The sequence below is a fragment of the Aulonocara stuartgranti genome, assembly GCF_965226115.1.
Source record: "Aulonocara stuartgranti genome assembly, chromosome: 13".
In the NCBI taxonomy this organism is placed as follows: Eukaryota; Metazoa; Chordata; class Actinopteri; order Cichliformes; family Cichlidae; genus Aulonocara; species Aulonocara stuartgranti.
The window spans coordinates 24,860,942-24,874,940 of NC_138949.1; the positions used below are offsets into that span (position 1 = coordinate 24,860,942).

At 39.8% G+C, this 13,999-nt stretch overlaps 2 protein-coding genes across 2 annotated transcripts in view; one reads left to right on the forward strand and one right to left on the reverse strand.

Moving 5' to 3' along the window:
- Positions 1–13: 13 nt before the first annotated feature.
- On the forward strand, positions 14–7,347 carry abcg8 (ATP-binding cassette, sub-family G (WHITE), member 8). The gene is made up of 13 exons (XM_082556216.1): positions 14–60; positions 1,920–2,021; positions 2,133–2,280; positions 2,525–2,763; positions 3,022–3,154; positions 3,671–3,940; positions 4,199–4,352; positions 4,640–4,744; positions 4,824–5,023; positions 5,811–5,887; positions 6,036–6,303; positions 6,410–6,537; positions 6,773–7,347. The coding sequence occupies exons 1-13, from the start codon at positions 16–18 to the stop codon at positions 6,908–6,910; spliced, it is 2,007 nt and encodes a 668-aa protein (XP_082412342.1). The 5' UTR covers positions 14–15; the 3' UTR covers positions 6,911–7,347.
- Positions 7,348–8,634: 1,287 nt separating this feature from the next.
- lrpprc (leucine-rich pentatricopeptide repeat containing) overlaps positions 8,635–13,999 on the reverse strand; it is a 63,392-nt gene continuing 58,027 nt past the window's right edge. Inside the window, exons 35-38 of the mRNA XM_082557908.1 lie at positions 13,722–13,796; positions 12,951–13,035; positions 11,759–11,901; positions 8,635–9,596 (exon numbers count right to left, since the gene is read on the reverse strand). Of these exons, the coding sequence (XP_082414034.1) occupies positions 9,531–9,596; positions 11,759–11,901; positions 12,951–13,035; positions 13,722–13,796 (369 nt within the window). The 3' untranslated portion in view covers positions 8,635–9,530. The remainder of the gene's footprint in view (positions 9,597–11,758; positions 11,902–12,950; positions 13,036–13,721; positions 13,797–13,999) is intronic.

Sequence of the window (13,999 nt, forward strand, 5' to 3'; positions counted from 1 at the left end):
CTGCAAATTTTAACCATGGACAATGGCAGTGACCTTATACACACAAACGACTACTCACAGGTTTGTCAGGTCAAAATATGCAAATCTTAGCTCTCCTAAAGAAAATGACCAATCCAGGTCTTAACTTTGTGCTGTTTTACTTTATTTATAGCCCTACCAGCCATTAAACTCCTCTCTTTGACTGAGTATAACATGGGATTTTATTAACTAATCTGAAGTAACCTAAATCAATTTATGATCACTAGTGTGCTCAACCAGTACTAGAAACTTTACTTTACGTGGGTTTTTTGTTTTTTCTTAAAAAAAAACAAACTTATTTATCTATAGAAAAGAATTTGATTGATTTCCTAATATATCATTTTAACATTTTGCTGAAAAACTGGAATTTTTCCCTGAATGCACTTAAGTGCAAATTAATTTAGAAAAAAACTGTAATTTCAAATAGGAAATGTTGAATTGGATAATTGGTTGGAAAAACACATGGATGGATAGATGGTTTAGCAAGCTCTGTTTTTCTCCTATGTCAGTTTCTGCATCGGGCATGTTCTGGTTGCAACGGCGGGATCAGCAGTGACAACATTTCCAAACTCTATGATGCATTTTGTCGAGATAAATATCCTTAAAAATGCGACCAGAATGCTCTGAAATCTGGATGTTTATGCAATGAGAACCCAAATGAACCATTTAACGTTATTTGTAAAATTATTTAACTCATTAAGTCCAGAGTAGACTGCTTCAGTACATGAAGTCTGGTAGGCACTAAGGTCACGATCACACCTGGTACCTTTTGCCTTTCCTGGTGTCATTACACTGGCTTCCTGTTCAGTTATTATTGCTTAGCTATAACATGTCCACTGCTGGGTTTCGTTTACTCAAGCATAAAAAAAATGTTTTCTATCAAATGGCCAGAAATGCATAAACTTCTGTTAAGAAGACAACGCAGACTCACTGCTTAAATATGCTAACCCCAGCAAACCCAAGTTGTTTGCTTGCCAGCAGCTTTTACCAGTTTCAGACCAAGCTTTCCCAGTTACAGCACTGAAATCCAGGTCCTTTTTCCTTCCAGTGTTCAAATCAGGATTTGTAACATATTTTTGATCGTGCCCAGTTAAGTGTCTCATTAATTTATACATTCAGTAAAATATCAAATTATTTTTCACTCATTTGTTTAATGGCTCAATTTGGTTGTAAATGTATTAATTGCGTTCTTTGTTTTATTACATTCACGACTCACATTTTCACATCTATCTGATGTCCGACCTCGTTTTGCTATACAATGAAAAAAAATCAGTAAAAAAAACCAAATATGTATTTGTTTTTTTCAGCCAGTACATTATTATTTTATAGAAGCTTCCATGAGTGATAAATGATCAAATTTGATGTGTGGCTAAAAAAGTCGTTAATTTTAAAACAGAACTGTATGTTATAATCTACACCATGTAAACTAGATTAAGTGGCAGGATGCTGTTAATCTCAATTTGAACATTTGTATTTTTTTTCTTCTGCAACTGAACTATTGGGTTTATTTGAAATTGGACTCTGGTCACACAGGCAGATATTTGCACATACAGTACAAACAGACACACGCAGGTAGACAATCAAACACACAAGTTAATGCGTGTAACAATTTTTTTCCATAAAAGACTAAATGACAAAAGACAAAATCACATTTTCTAATCACATCCAACTAATGTGTGGCCACAGGTTTATTATCTACTGTACTGTTTGTTGTTACTAACTAAACCCAATTTTGTGGTGTAAAATCAGCATATCTGTAATTCTGATTTGAAACTTTGAAATAAGAACATCTTGTTTCTCATAGTTTATAAGGTATATATAGGTCTATATATATAAAAACATTTAGTACATGTATCCTGGTCTGTATGAAACTTATTGACTTGCTTGCTTCGCATTAACAGCATCAAGACAGAGAGTTATTCTCATCTGAGGAGGACAGCAGTCTCTACTTCACCTACAGCGGAGGCTGCAATGTGCTGGAGGTCAAAAACCTTTGCTATGAGGTAACTATAGGTCACCTGCTCTTATCTTACATGAGTTTTCTCAAGCTCCTGACTGGTTCATGTGTATACATGCTGCAGGTGTTCATCGTGTACATGTGTTTATGTTCACAGGTGGATACAGCAGCTCAGATCCCGTGGTACGAGAGGCTGTCAGAGTTCAAAATGCCGTGGGAAATTAAAGGAAATAAGCAGACAGCCATCAACAAGCTGAGCCTCACTGTCCACAGCGGACAGATGCTGGCCCTTATTGGCAGCTCAGGTGATGCACAAAGATTTGAAGTATTGCTTTATTAAATAAAGTAATAGATATGCGTTGTTCCACCAGAACAGTAAAGAAAAAACTGCATTTTCTTGAAGAATAAATGTGTGTTAAGTAAAAATAAGTAGAAAATCTGCTCATTTGGAAGACTCATAGATGCATTTCTCCGGTTCTATATTGCTTATGGTTTGTTTTTTTGAACATAAGCAAAGATGAGAATGTCTTGAATTCAATATGTTTTCAGGTTGTGGTAAAACGTCTCTGCTGGACATAATAACTTGTCGGGATGAAGGAGGCATCATGAAGTCCGGTGAGATTCTAATTAATGGGAAGCACAACACGCCCCAGCTCGTCAAGAAAAGCATCGCTCACGTCCGCCAAGACGATCGGCTTCTTCCTCACCTCACCGTCCGAGAGACTCTCTCCTTTGTTGCCAAACTGAGGTTGCCCACTCACTTCACACAGGCTCAAAGGGACCAGAGGGTAAGATTAAGACTGGTCAATAAATGGGACTCAAACTATTTCCATAACAGTATTTGCATGATTGTTTGGACTGGCAGGTTCTTGTTTATCCATTTTATAATAGAGCCGTTGTCAGCATGTTTATCACATTCTCGTTAAGGCATGCCCTTTTAAACTCTTCAGAGTTTTTGTTGAACAAACACGTGTTAAATGATAAGAATGCTTGTATGTGTCCAGATAACAATGACTAACAGTGTCTCTGGTTGCTGTCTGTCACAGGTGGATGATGTTATCGCAGAGCTGCGGTTGCGGCAGTGTGCACACACCAGGGTGGGAAACAACTACATCAGAGGGGTTTCTGGTGGAGAGAGGAGGAGAGTCAGCATAGCTGTCCAGCTTCTCTGGAACCCCGGTGAGAGATATTAACACAGAGATTAATTAATGTGGTCCCCTGAACTGTCATTTATGTTGTTAAGACAGGGCAATGACTCAAACTGAAGTCCCAATCCAAGCAGCAGCTTTTATATATGGCACACTATTTTAATTGTGTCCTCTATACGCCACTTTGCAACCCACCTCCAGTGCCTCCTTTCCATTTAGCATCTGAGTGTAATCAGTGTCATATATGTTGTTTTTATTGCAACTTCTAAAGTTACTATAGATATAACATTTTTAACCTTTGTGTTTATGCGAGTTTTAAATGTTTCAGCTCTAAACAGGGTATTTCATACCGTTTCTGAACATCTATAAACTACTGGGAAGTGACACGAGTGTAACACTTCTTCCTGTGAATAACAAACACATTTGACTAATTACTGACTTTAACAATCATGATTCCTCTATTATTTTCGAGCTCATACTGTTAAGATCTGTTATATAAAGAACAGGGTTTAACAGAGGTGATAGATTGGTCTATTTCCCCTCTCAGGTATTTTGATCCTGGATGAACCCACATCAGGTTTAGACAGCTTTACCGCTCATAACTTGGTGATCACACTGTCCCGTCTGGCTCGGGGAAATCGTCTGGTCCTGCTTTCAGTCCACCAGCCTCGATCAGATATCTTTCAGCTCTTCGACCTCGTCGTCCTGATGTCTTCAGGTTCAGCTGTTTACTGCGGTGCAGCTCGTGAGATGGTGCCTTACTTCACTGCTCTGGGACACCCCTGCCCACGATACTGCAACCCCTCTGACTACTATGGTTAGTAAGTGTGTCAAAAGAGAATTAAGTGCTTCTTCCCAGCATGCAATAACATATTCTTACCAACCCCATGCTCACTGGTAACTTAAGGAAAGCTGGGACCCAACAATTTACCACTAATTTTGCAAAAGAAGCATTTGTTTTCATCTTAATGATAAATACTACATCTCTTTGTGTTTTTCATTCTTTTAAACCTATTTAAGCCTCATGTTGTTGGTGTCCTGTGTCTTTTATGTGTGTGTGTGTGTGTGTATCCAGTTGATCTGATCAGTATAGACCGGCGCAGTCCAGAGCGAGAAGCCGAGTGTTTGGAGAGGGCCAGAGTTCTGGCTGAGCAGTTCATGGAAAAGGTTCGTGATACTGACGACCACATGTGGAAAGCCGCTGGGACTGATGTAGCGCAAACCGACAGGTGATCATGTTTTTGTGTGAAAGTTTGGCTTTTTTAAAATTTTATTTAAACAGTAAGTAGTGATAATGAACCAGCATTTTTCTAATAAAGCATAAGATTTTCTGTATTTTTTGTAAGAAATAACACCACAATATCTCTGCTTACAGCTTTCCATATATAGGGATTTACTGTTTTTTGTGATTACCTGTTGTAGATGCTTAAAACTCCTTTATGGTCATGCTTAAGCTGTGGACCAAACCTTTAAAACCCAGACTAACCCATCCATTACTCTTTTTTCCCACACACAGCAGCCCTCAGCAGCCAAGCAAGAGAAAAGAAGATGAAGTAATAACTATTTCCAGGCATGAAAACAGACTGCCAGGCAAACTACACCAGTTTAACACCCTCATCAAGTACGAGCATGAATGTTTTGGAGCACTCAAATCTATGTGACTGAATATGAACACTGACCTCTCTCCTCTTGTTCATCAGGCGTCACATGTATAATGACTTCAGAGACCTGGTCACCCTATTAGTTCACGGCTTCGAGGCCCTCCTCATGTCGCTGCTGGTCGGCTCTCTCTACTACGGGGCAGGAGAAACCCGCCTGTCCATTCAGGACACCGTGTCTCTTCTCTACATGATCGGAGCTCTCACCCCATTTGCTGTGGTGCTGGACGTCATAGCTAAATGTGAGTAATAAAGCAGTTTGAAAGGATAAAGCCAGTAATAAGTCTCACTGAGGTTGTGTTTTGATTTCTCTATGCATTTACTTTAAATTATTTAAGTGTTTTATGTTATAAATGTTCACATGTAATAAGTATCATAAAAAAATTATCTGTTTAAAATAAAGCAAAAATCACTGAAGGCATTTCAAGTTGTGACCTCTGCATTTGCAGTCATTTGCAGATGTCCACAATTTCATTGTACATGCGCAATGACGAAAGGGCTATTCTATTCTATTCTATTCTATTCTATTCTATTCTATTCTATTCTTTGAATTAATGATGAACACTTTAACAGAGCAGGTAAAGGTAGGATGGTTCAGAATGGAAAGATTATCAGAGTTATCAGACAGATTTGTGTTCTTTAACCCTGAACTTTATGACATCCAGCCACATGTACAGTGTAGAGGTGTCTAGCCATAACCATAAAAAGTCAAGTTTAATTCAGGTCAAGGTCAGAAGACACCAAAAGATAGAAAAATGATGCCAGGCTCACTTAGAATTAAATACTGTGACTCTAACTGCAGAGAGAAAATTAAAAAAAATCTCTGAAACTGCATTTTATCCAGTATCATAACATTTATGTAGAGAGACATTGTGCTATATATTCATGCCCTAACCTAATACAACTCTTTGACATCTTAGTTTTTAAGAAAAAAACAAACTGCCTGGCTGAGGCTAAATACAGCTCATGAAGCTGATCCTACTGCATGTATTGTGAACTGAGTGTCGTTAGACTGAATGCTCTCTGCAGGTCACACAGAGAGAGCCATGCTTTACCACGAGCTGCAGGACGGCATGTACTCTGTGACCTCTTACTTCTTTGCCAAGGTAAAGTCCAGTGATAAAACTGAATCTCCAGCAGGGGCCAGTCTTGTTCCATGCTGGAGTCACTGTATGCTGAATAGTACTACAAGTATGTTTTATGCATTCTTGACTGTCGTGTATTTTTGAATATATGCTTTTTCTCCATTTTCAGGTTTTGGGGGAGTTACCAGAACACTGTGTGTTCACATTAGTCTATGGTCTGCCCATCTATTGGCTGGCAGGACTTAACAAGGCGCCAGACCGTTTCCTTCTGAACTTCTTGTTAGTGTGGCTGATGGTTTACTGCAGCCGGGCCATGGCTCTGTTTGTAGCTGCTTTGCTTCCCACCCTGCAGACTTCTGCCTTCATGGGCAATTCTTTGTTCACCGTCTTCTACTTGACTGCAGGCTATGTTATCAACCTGGAGAATTTGTGGCTTGGTGAGGAATTATTTGCGTTATAAACCGTAAACAGCAGGCGACAGCTTCGGAAAGAAAAATGAGCTGGTCAGCATTTAATGTTTGTTCATGTTTTTTGTCTCCACAGTGGCATCATGGCTCTCTTATGCCTCATTCATGCGCTGGGGTTTTGAGGGCATGCTGCAGGTGCAGTTCAGAGGCAACGATTATTCCGTCACCATTGCAAACATGTCTATCAATGTTGATGGCATACACGTGAGTTAAACACTATCATTTCAACTAAAGTTATGATTTGTTTACACATTACTGTTAGGTTTGCTATTATCTGTACAGATATTAAATCTTTAAGATTTATAGGACTAAACAAATCAGACCATAAGAGAGTTATCAGGACTGTTAATGTTTTTAAGGACCTGCTAATTCTTACTTTAATGGACAAATCCATTTGATGAACATTTTTCTCCTCTAATCCTTTCTGTACGTCATTCAGGTGGTGGAGGCCCTGCACATGAACCAGTACCCGCTGTACTCTTGCTACTTGGTCCTACTTGGAGTCTGTCTGGGCTTCATGGTGCTCTATTTCCTGTCCCTAAAATTCATCAAGCAGAAGTCCAGTCAAGACTGGTGAACAAAACTGAGAAAAACCAAACGCCCTCTGACATCATCAGGGTTTTTATTTTGCATAAGTGGAAGGGAGGTTCTAGTTCGGCTGGTTTCGATACCAAACTTTCCATTTTATTCCTCTTTAGACATTTAATTCAAATGCTATAAAAGTAAAATGCATGCATGATTAAAATGTTTAGATTTTTGCAATTTCAGCATCATAAACTTTACCTGTGTAATGGGAAAAATATTCATAAAATACTATATTTACTCATCTGAAATATTTCAAAATGCTTCCATCGTTTACGGTTTTAATCTGCCAACAGAAAAAGATTTACAGAAGAAAAAGTTGAGCGTGGTGATGAAACAGTTTGGAGTCGCAGTGCCGCTGCCTGCTGCTGGATGGCAGCAGAGGACTGTCGTAACATTGATTTGAAAATGATGAACTTTTCTCTCGTTCGCCCTCTTTTTCCCAGGCATGGCAGATGATTAGAGCGCTACTTTAGCAGATATCAATCTGCAGCTTTTGCTTGTTCCATTTTCGATATTCTCAGCGTTATCTTTTTTTTTGTATATGTGAAGTTATTAAGCATATTATTAAGACAGAATACTGAGCACTGAAGAAAGATGACCAAGAGAAATTTAGTAGGCCAACTCACACTCGGAAAAAACTTCTTGTGTAGACTGAATGCTTGTAAGCTGTGAGTTTTTGCACTGGTGCAAAAGCCTCTTAAATCTTTTTTCTAACGTGGTTTGAGCCCAAATGAGTAAAGTATCGTCTCAAAATGCATCACTTCTGCGTGTTTATGTTTGGTTTGTGCACTCATCCTCAGCCTTCACATTCACTTACACGATGGAGTTCACTGGAGCTCTGCAGCTGCTTGAAAATTAAACTGGAAGTGTAATTTTTCTTTCTTTTTTTGTGTGTATCATCCTTCGCATCACAGCTATTTTGGCAACACACAATGCTCCTTTATGCAGAAATATTAGGGGGATATTAAGTTTATATATCAGCATAACTTAGAAAACATGCTGGTTTACATCAGAAGTTCCTTCTTCTGTACCTTAATTTGTTTTCCAAATGAGCTCCGCTGACCTTAACAAACCCGCAATCTTCTTGGGGAAAAACCAGTGAGTGTTATCTAAGGCCTGGCTCTGAGAGGGCTGCGGGCATTGCATTACATTAATATCTAGGGAATATCTGAGGCCAGCACAGAGTTCAATGTCGATTAGAGGAGAGCTGCAGAGAGCTGGGGTTAGACAGCATAAGGTCATCTATCAGTCAAGCAAAATGTCTCCCAGATCAGATCAATGGCTACATGTCTTGCATGAAAATGTATCTACACATGCAGCTTTCTGAGCAGACTGTGTAGGATGGCATGTTTGAGCCTATTTTATTGTTTCATGGCTTCAAGACTGTCACAGGTACACTAATTGTGGGGTTGCCAATCACTTGAACAAAAAAAGGGAGGAAAAAAAAAAACAGGCCAGGACCCCGGTATGTGCCCTTGACCTTGCACAAGCTGGTTGTTATTGATACCTAAGCTTTCTTCACACACGACAATGAAAGTCAAAATTTTTCTATGCTCACTCAAAATTCAGACTTACAGACCTGGCCCTGCTAGATTTCTCAATTCACAAACATATGGTAGCTAATTATGTGCGATGGGAAAACCTGGAACCTTCAGTGCACGAACACTGAAAATATAGTATGTAAGCCACACCTTAAACTTAAGACCAAAACAAGCATTTCAGTGTTTGAAATATAATTTTAATATTGCAAAAACAGTCAAACATACACTAATATATTTGCGAGCTTCAACACTTCTTTGAAAAGGGCCTTTAATAACATAAATTTCCAAATTGTGTTTGTTTCTAGCCTGCCGCTGGAAATGACCTTACATAAAAAAGGAGGAAAAAGCCCAACATTAGATTAATTATGACCTTTGACTCAAAATTAGTCATATATCCATCCATTCATTTCATGTCTTCACATTTCTTCAGCTTCACATTGTTGCTTGGGTACATAGATTATAATGTAGGGTATATGACAAATACAAAACCTATTCACTCATGTGTTTTTACACATGCTTTAAAACAGGTATTACATTTAATTATGTGTTTAACTTGTGCAGAGGCCCTCAAAAAGCTCAAGTCAGAAACTTGAGCGTTGGTGATGTAATGCTCATGCAACACATGGCTCCAGTCGTTTTGGAGATCCACCTGAAACATGTTGAAGAATTTATAAGTTTTGTGGGTATAACTTTATTCTGTAAAGTAAAAGATGCACTACCTTGAAAACGGTTGTTCTTGAGTAAATGCATTTTGTCCCCTGAGCTGCACCCGATTAAGACATAAAACATCACCCAAGGTGGGCTGGGTATTTTGAAAAGAATTTCTTTTTAAATTGCACAAAAACCTCACGCACTCGGTCTGGGTTCCTACCATTGTTTATTAGCATAAATACTTCTGTACATTAGCAACATGTTCAACAGTATTGATACCGCAGTGGACAGAATCTCAGCATCCAAAAGTTACAACACTCAACATTTCAGATTGAACAACTCATATAAAAAAAAAAAAAAGAAAGAAAGGAAGAAAATTGTGGGATTTGCAATGAGGTATGAGGAGAGGATGATTAATCTTTATTCCTCCGCTGTCGCCTGGGCTTTGGCAGCTCTCAGCTTGTCTGCATAAAACTTAAAGGACTCCTGCAAAGAGAAAGCAAAGGCAGACCATTCAGCAACAAACATCCCAACACCTGCTCACCTGATGCAGCCTTACACCGTAAGGCGTGTTTTGTATCTCGCCTCTTTCTTAAAGTAAGCGGCACTGGAGCCCTCCTGGGTCCGTCTAAATAGTCTCCAGTCTCCAACCAGGTTGTCTCGTTTCATCTTTAAATCCCCATTAATACACAAATAAGGGATTTGTAGCACATTCCCCAAACACGCACTTCCGTTCTTTGCCTCTGTTCCTGGCTAATTAATCAGTGTTTTGATCCAGACAAAGTGTTGTGGTGGGTGTTTTTGGGAGGGGGAGAAGGTGAGAGCTTTTCTGCAGATTACGCCAGCTCCTTACAATGTACGTTTGCTTATTAATGTAGTAATTAATGCCGATAAATCGCCATGCTCACTACAGAGAGGGAGAGGGAGATCCTGGCACGCGTTTCAAACAGTTTCGAGGGGGTCAGAGCACCCTAATTAAAAATATCTTATTTCCTCTAAAGGTTTGTCCACATGTTGGCTTATTTGGCTACATTCTGACGAAGTTCAAAGCATTTAGAAATAAAAAGAAATAAAACTGAAACATTTCTTTTTGGAAACGGGCTGCCGGAAAATGCAAACCTCTATACATTCGGAGAGGATGAAGACCAGCGTCGGGAGCTGCGCTTTTATTTGTAGAAACTTCTCAACTCTGTGACTCTTCACCTTTCCCTCTCCTTGCAACTCTCCTCCCTCTACTCTGTTTATAAAATCCAGCAATCACTTAACTACCCTGGTTTTCAGTAAATAATGTAAGAGCTTCTCTACCTTCATCCCCTCTTTCTCCTTCTATCTTCGTACTGCAGGTGAGTGATGTGAAGGTAAGGCTCCGGCCTATACCTGCCTCAAGGGGACAGCGCATCAAAAGTGCTGTGGCTGAGAGGCCTGTGTGTGTGTGTCCTCTGCTAAAAATAGACCCACATCAGCTTAAAAAAATGTTCATCGTGCAGAAAAACTCATGCTCAAAAACACTATGAACCCAAAAAGAAGAGTGGCTATTGCAGTGACACCATCTCCCTTACACAACTCCGTGACTCTGGGGCGCCATTTCTTACACACACACACACACACACACGCACACACACACACACACACACACTCTCTCTAATGGCTTCAGGAGGCTTGCTGCAGGCCTGGGCATGCTGAAGTATACTGAGCGGGCATACTGCTCCTTCATATTAGTATGGCACACAGAGACCACAGCACACATTAGGACACCAGCACAACAAGTGCTAGCACTGGTTAGGAGCTGTGAGGTGCAGCAGGCCAAACAGAGCATCTCAAGAGAGGAAACAGAACGCGGTGACGGCATAAACTGTTAATGCAATTCTAACTCATATCCCTGAATTAAAGATGACAGTGTGCACTTCAATGACAGCTTTAGTGTGTGGTTTAAAATCCACTGTGGTGATGTACAGAGGCAAAACATAAGGAAAAAGTCACGTTTAAAGAAAACTTGCCAACTGGAGCTTCATTGTCAATTCTTTCTTAAGAGGTTAATTCACTGCTTAGTTAAAATTTGTGTTCACCCTAAAATGAAAGGCAGAAATGTAAAGAGAAAAAACATGCATTTAAAAATGCATCATAAATTCTGTTTTAGGTTTATTTCTAGTTGTAGTGAACTATGCTTTCCATGTTTATGCTGGTAACACAAACCAAAATGTTGATAATATGAATGCAGTTGCTCATAATTCCTTCCACAGGTCCAGATTGTCATTTGTGGAGGTCTGATGCAAACTCGGTATTTTGTACACATCATTCAAAATTCACCTCTAACCCAAAAATCAATTGTGTTTAAGGGCACTTAAAAAAACAACAACTTTTTCCTTTATGTCAGAGTTTGAAATGTACAACAGTGTGGAGTACACAAAAGCTTCACAACTGAATCTTCTGAATGAAGGAAGAGCAACTTTTCTCCTGCAGTTTTTCTGCCCTTCATATCTATGGTTCATTTTATTTAATCAAACCTCTAAAATGTTAAAACACAAACACATTTGCATCCAAGTGTTTGCTCAAAGCATCTCCTGTGTGTGTGTGTGTGTGTGTGTGTGTGTGTGTGTGTGTGTGTGTGTGTGTGTGTGTGTGTGTGTGTGTGAGAGAGGGAGACTTACGGGGGGCTCGGGGAAGGGCACCGTCTCTCCTGCTTCGCGGTAAAGCACAGCCAGACGTTTGAGTGACAGCTCGTCTACAACTATCCCCTCCTTCTGCATCTGCTCATGCAAAGCCTTGGCTGCTGGTAAGTCCTTATCCAGAACTGCCAGATGAAAGTGGGGAGAGGGAGGGAGAAAGTCAACAAATGAGACAAGCAACATGTCTTATTTGAATTTGGATATTTAGAGAAAACTGACAGTGTGGTGGGATAATCATGTTATTTTCCTGGCAATTTATTGGTGCCAAGAAATTTGATTTTTAAGTGCAGCTGCACATTTGACTATCTGTGCATTTCCATTTTTTTCCTTTTTTTCTTGGCAGTGTGACACTTTCTTTTTATTACTTGTGTTTGTTGGTTCAATGGAGGAGGTGGAAAAAGAGAACATAGGCGAGGAGTCACTGGCACCGTGGAAAATATATTCTCAAGGTGCAAATTAAAAACAGCTAGACAGTAAAATAAGGTTTTATAGACATTAAAAATTATGACAAGAAAAAAAATATTAAAGGGTCAGTAACTTTCATTTTTAGGGAGACAAACCTGAAACAACTGCACACAAATATCTGTGGTTGTGTGCAGCCAAGAGGGAAGGTCACAAAGGTGAAAAAAATGAGAGTGAAAGGAAAAAAGAAAAGCCCTGAAAGAGAAAAAAGAAAAAGTACACAGATGGGACAAAGAACGGAGGCGAGCAGAGCATCACTAATTGCTTCCCCTATGGCTGCCTTGACCGACCAGCGAGCTAATGCTAATTAAATAGTCATGTCTTCTCATCTCTGGTGTGACAAGGTACGGAAGAAGGGGGGACTGGTGGGTGAGAAGGTGAAGTAAAAGCAAAGAGAGGAGGATAAAAAAGAAAAAAAAAAACTGAGGACAAGAAAATGTAGACAGGAGCAAAAAGGTGGAGAGAGGGGGGAAAAGCTGAGTGGTGGAACGTGTTGAGATTAGCACGCTAGGCTAGCCAGGACAGCTAACTCATTAGAGGACATGTGTTCTAACCCCTGAACGCTTTCCTACACACACACCCTGAGCTTGACCTGATGCATTGTTAATGGGCCTGTTAATGTTGACTTAGCTACAGTCCAGTGAACCGCATGCTGCACTACCAGACCCGTTCAGCTCTTCTGTAAGAACGAGTGCCTGTTTATGCATCTTACCGTGACATTTCATCAGGTATGGGTACAGCAGTTCCTTCTCCGCAAAGTCTGGAATCAAGCTGAGCAGGTTCTTGATCTTACCCACCTAAACACAAACACATTACACATGCAAGGACGCGCATGTAAGGAGTTGAACTGTGATTCATATCCCGATAACAAAATAGAAATTAAAATATACTCCAACAAAATGGGTAAAAATAATAATGCTGTTCAAAAGTGAGTGTGCTTTTTAAACATGGAACAGACTGCAGACGCTCAGGTTCCTAATTCCACGTGTGGCTATTTGAACTAAGTCATATTAAGGAATATTTTGCCTCTCTGACATTTCAGACTTCATTCAGAAAGACAAAAATCAATGTAGATGCATTTCTGTGTACTCAACTTCACCAAGGTGAGTACACAGGCACAACTCAGGGGATGCTCAGGCAATCTAGTACATCCCAGTGCCTTCAGAAATTGACATTTGGGATTATTAAGTGGTGAGAACTGGACTTCCAGGGGAAAATCCACACATATCAAGATATGCGAAAGGTCCAGAGGTGCACAGAGAGGCCTACTTGAAGGGGATTGTGGCCAAATGTAAACATTAATAGGGTCAAAAAAATTCAAATCTTTAGACTAGATTTAGAGATCTGAGACATCAGGATTACAGCAGTCACTTGAGAGGAGAAGTGTAGTTAAATATCATAGAGCTTGCATTTTGATTAGTCCACAATTAAGGAAACCCACTTGGTCACAAATAATGTGTTCACGAATGATAGAATTTCTTACCTGCCCAGGTGTCTGAGCCTTTTGGGTTACAAAAGACAGCAGCACTTCCTTCTGTTCAGCCAAAGCATTGCAACGCTGCATTAGGACAAAAGAGACAAAAAAAGAGAGAGAGAAAGAAATAAGAGCTTAAGTGTGATAGTCGACAGCTGATCCTCTCGACTCTTTCTGAAGTCAAGAAGACACTTCAGTCTTCTTTTTAAATAGGTACAGTATATAAACACACACATGCACACTCCAGCACACCCAAGCATTCATATAAACATTCGCACACTCAGGGT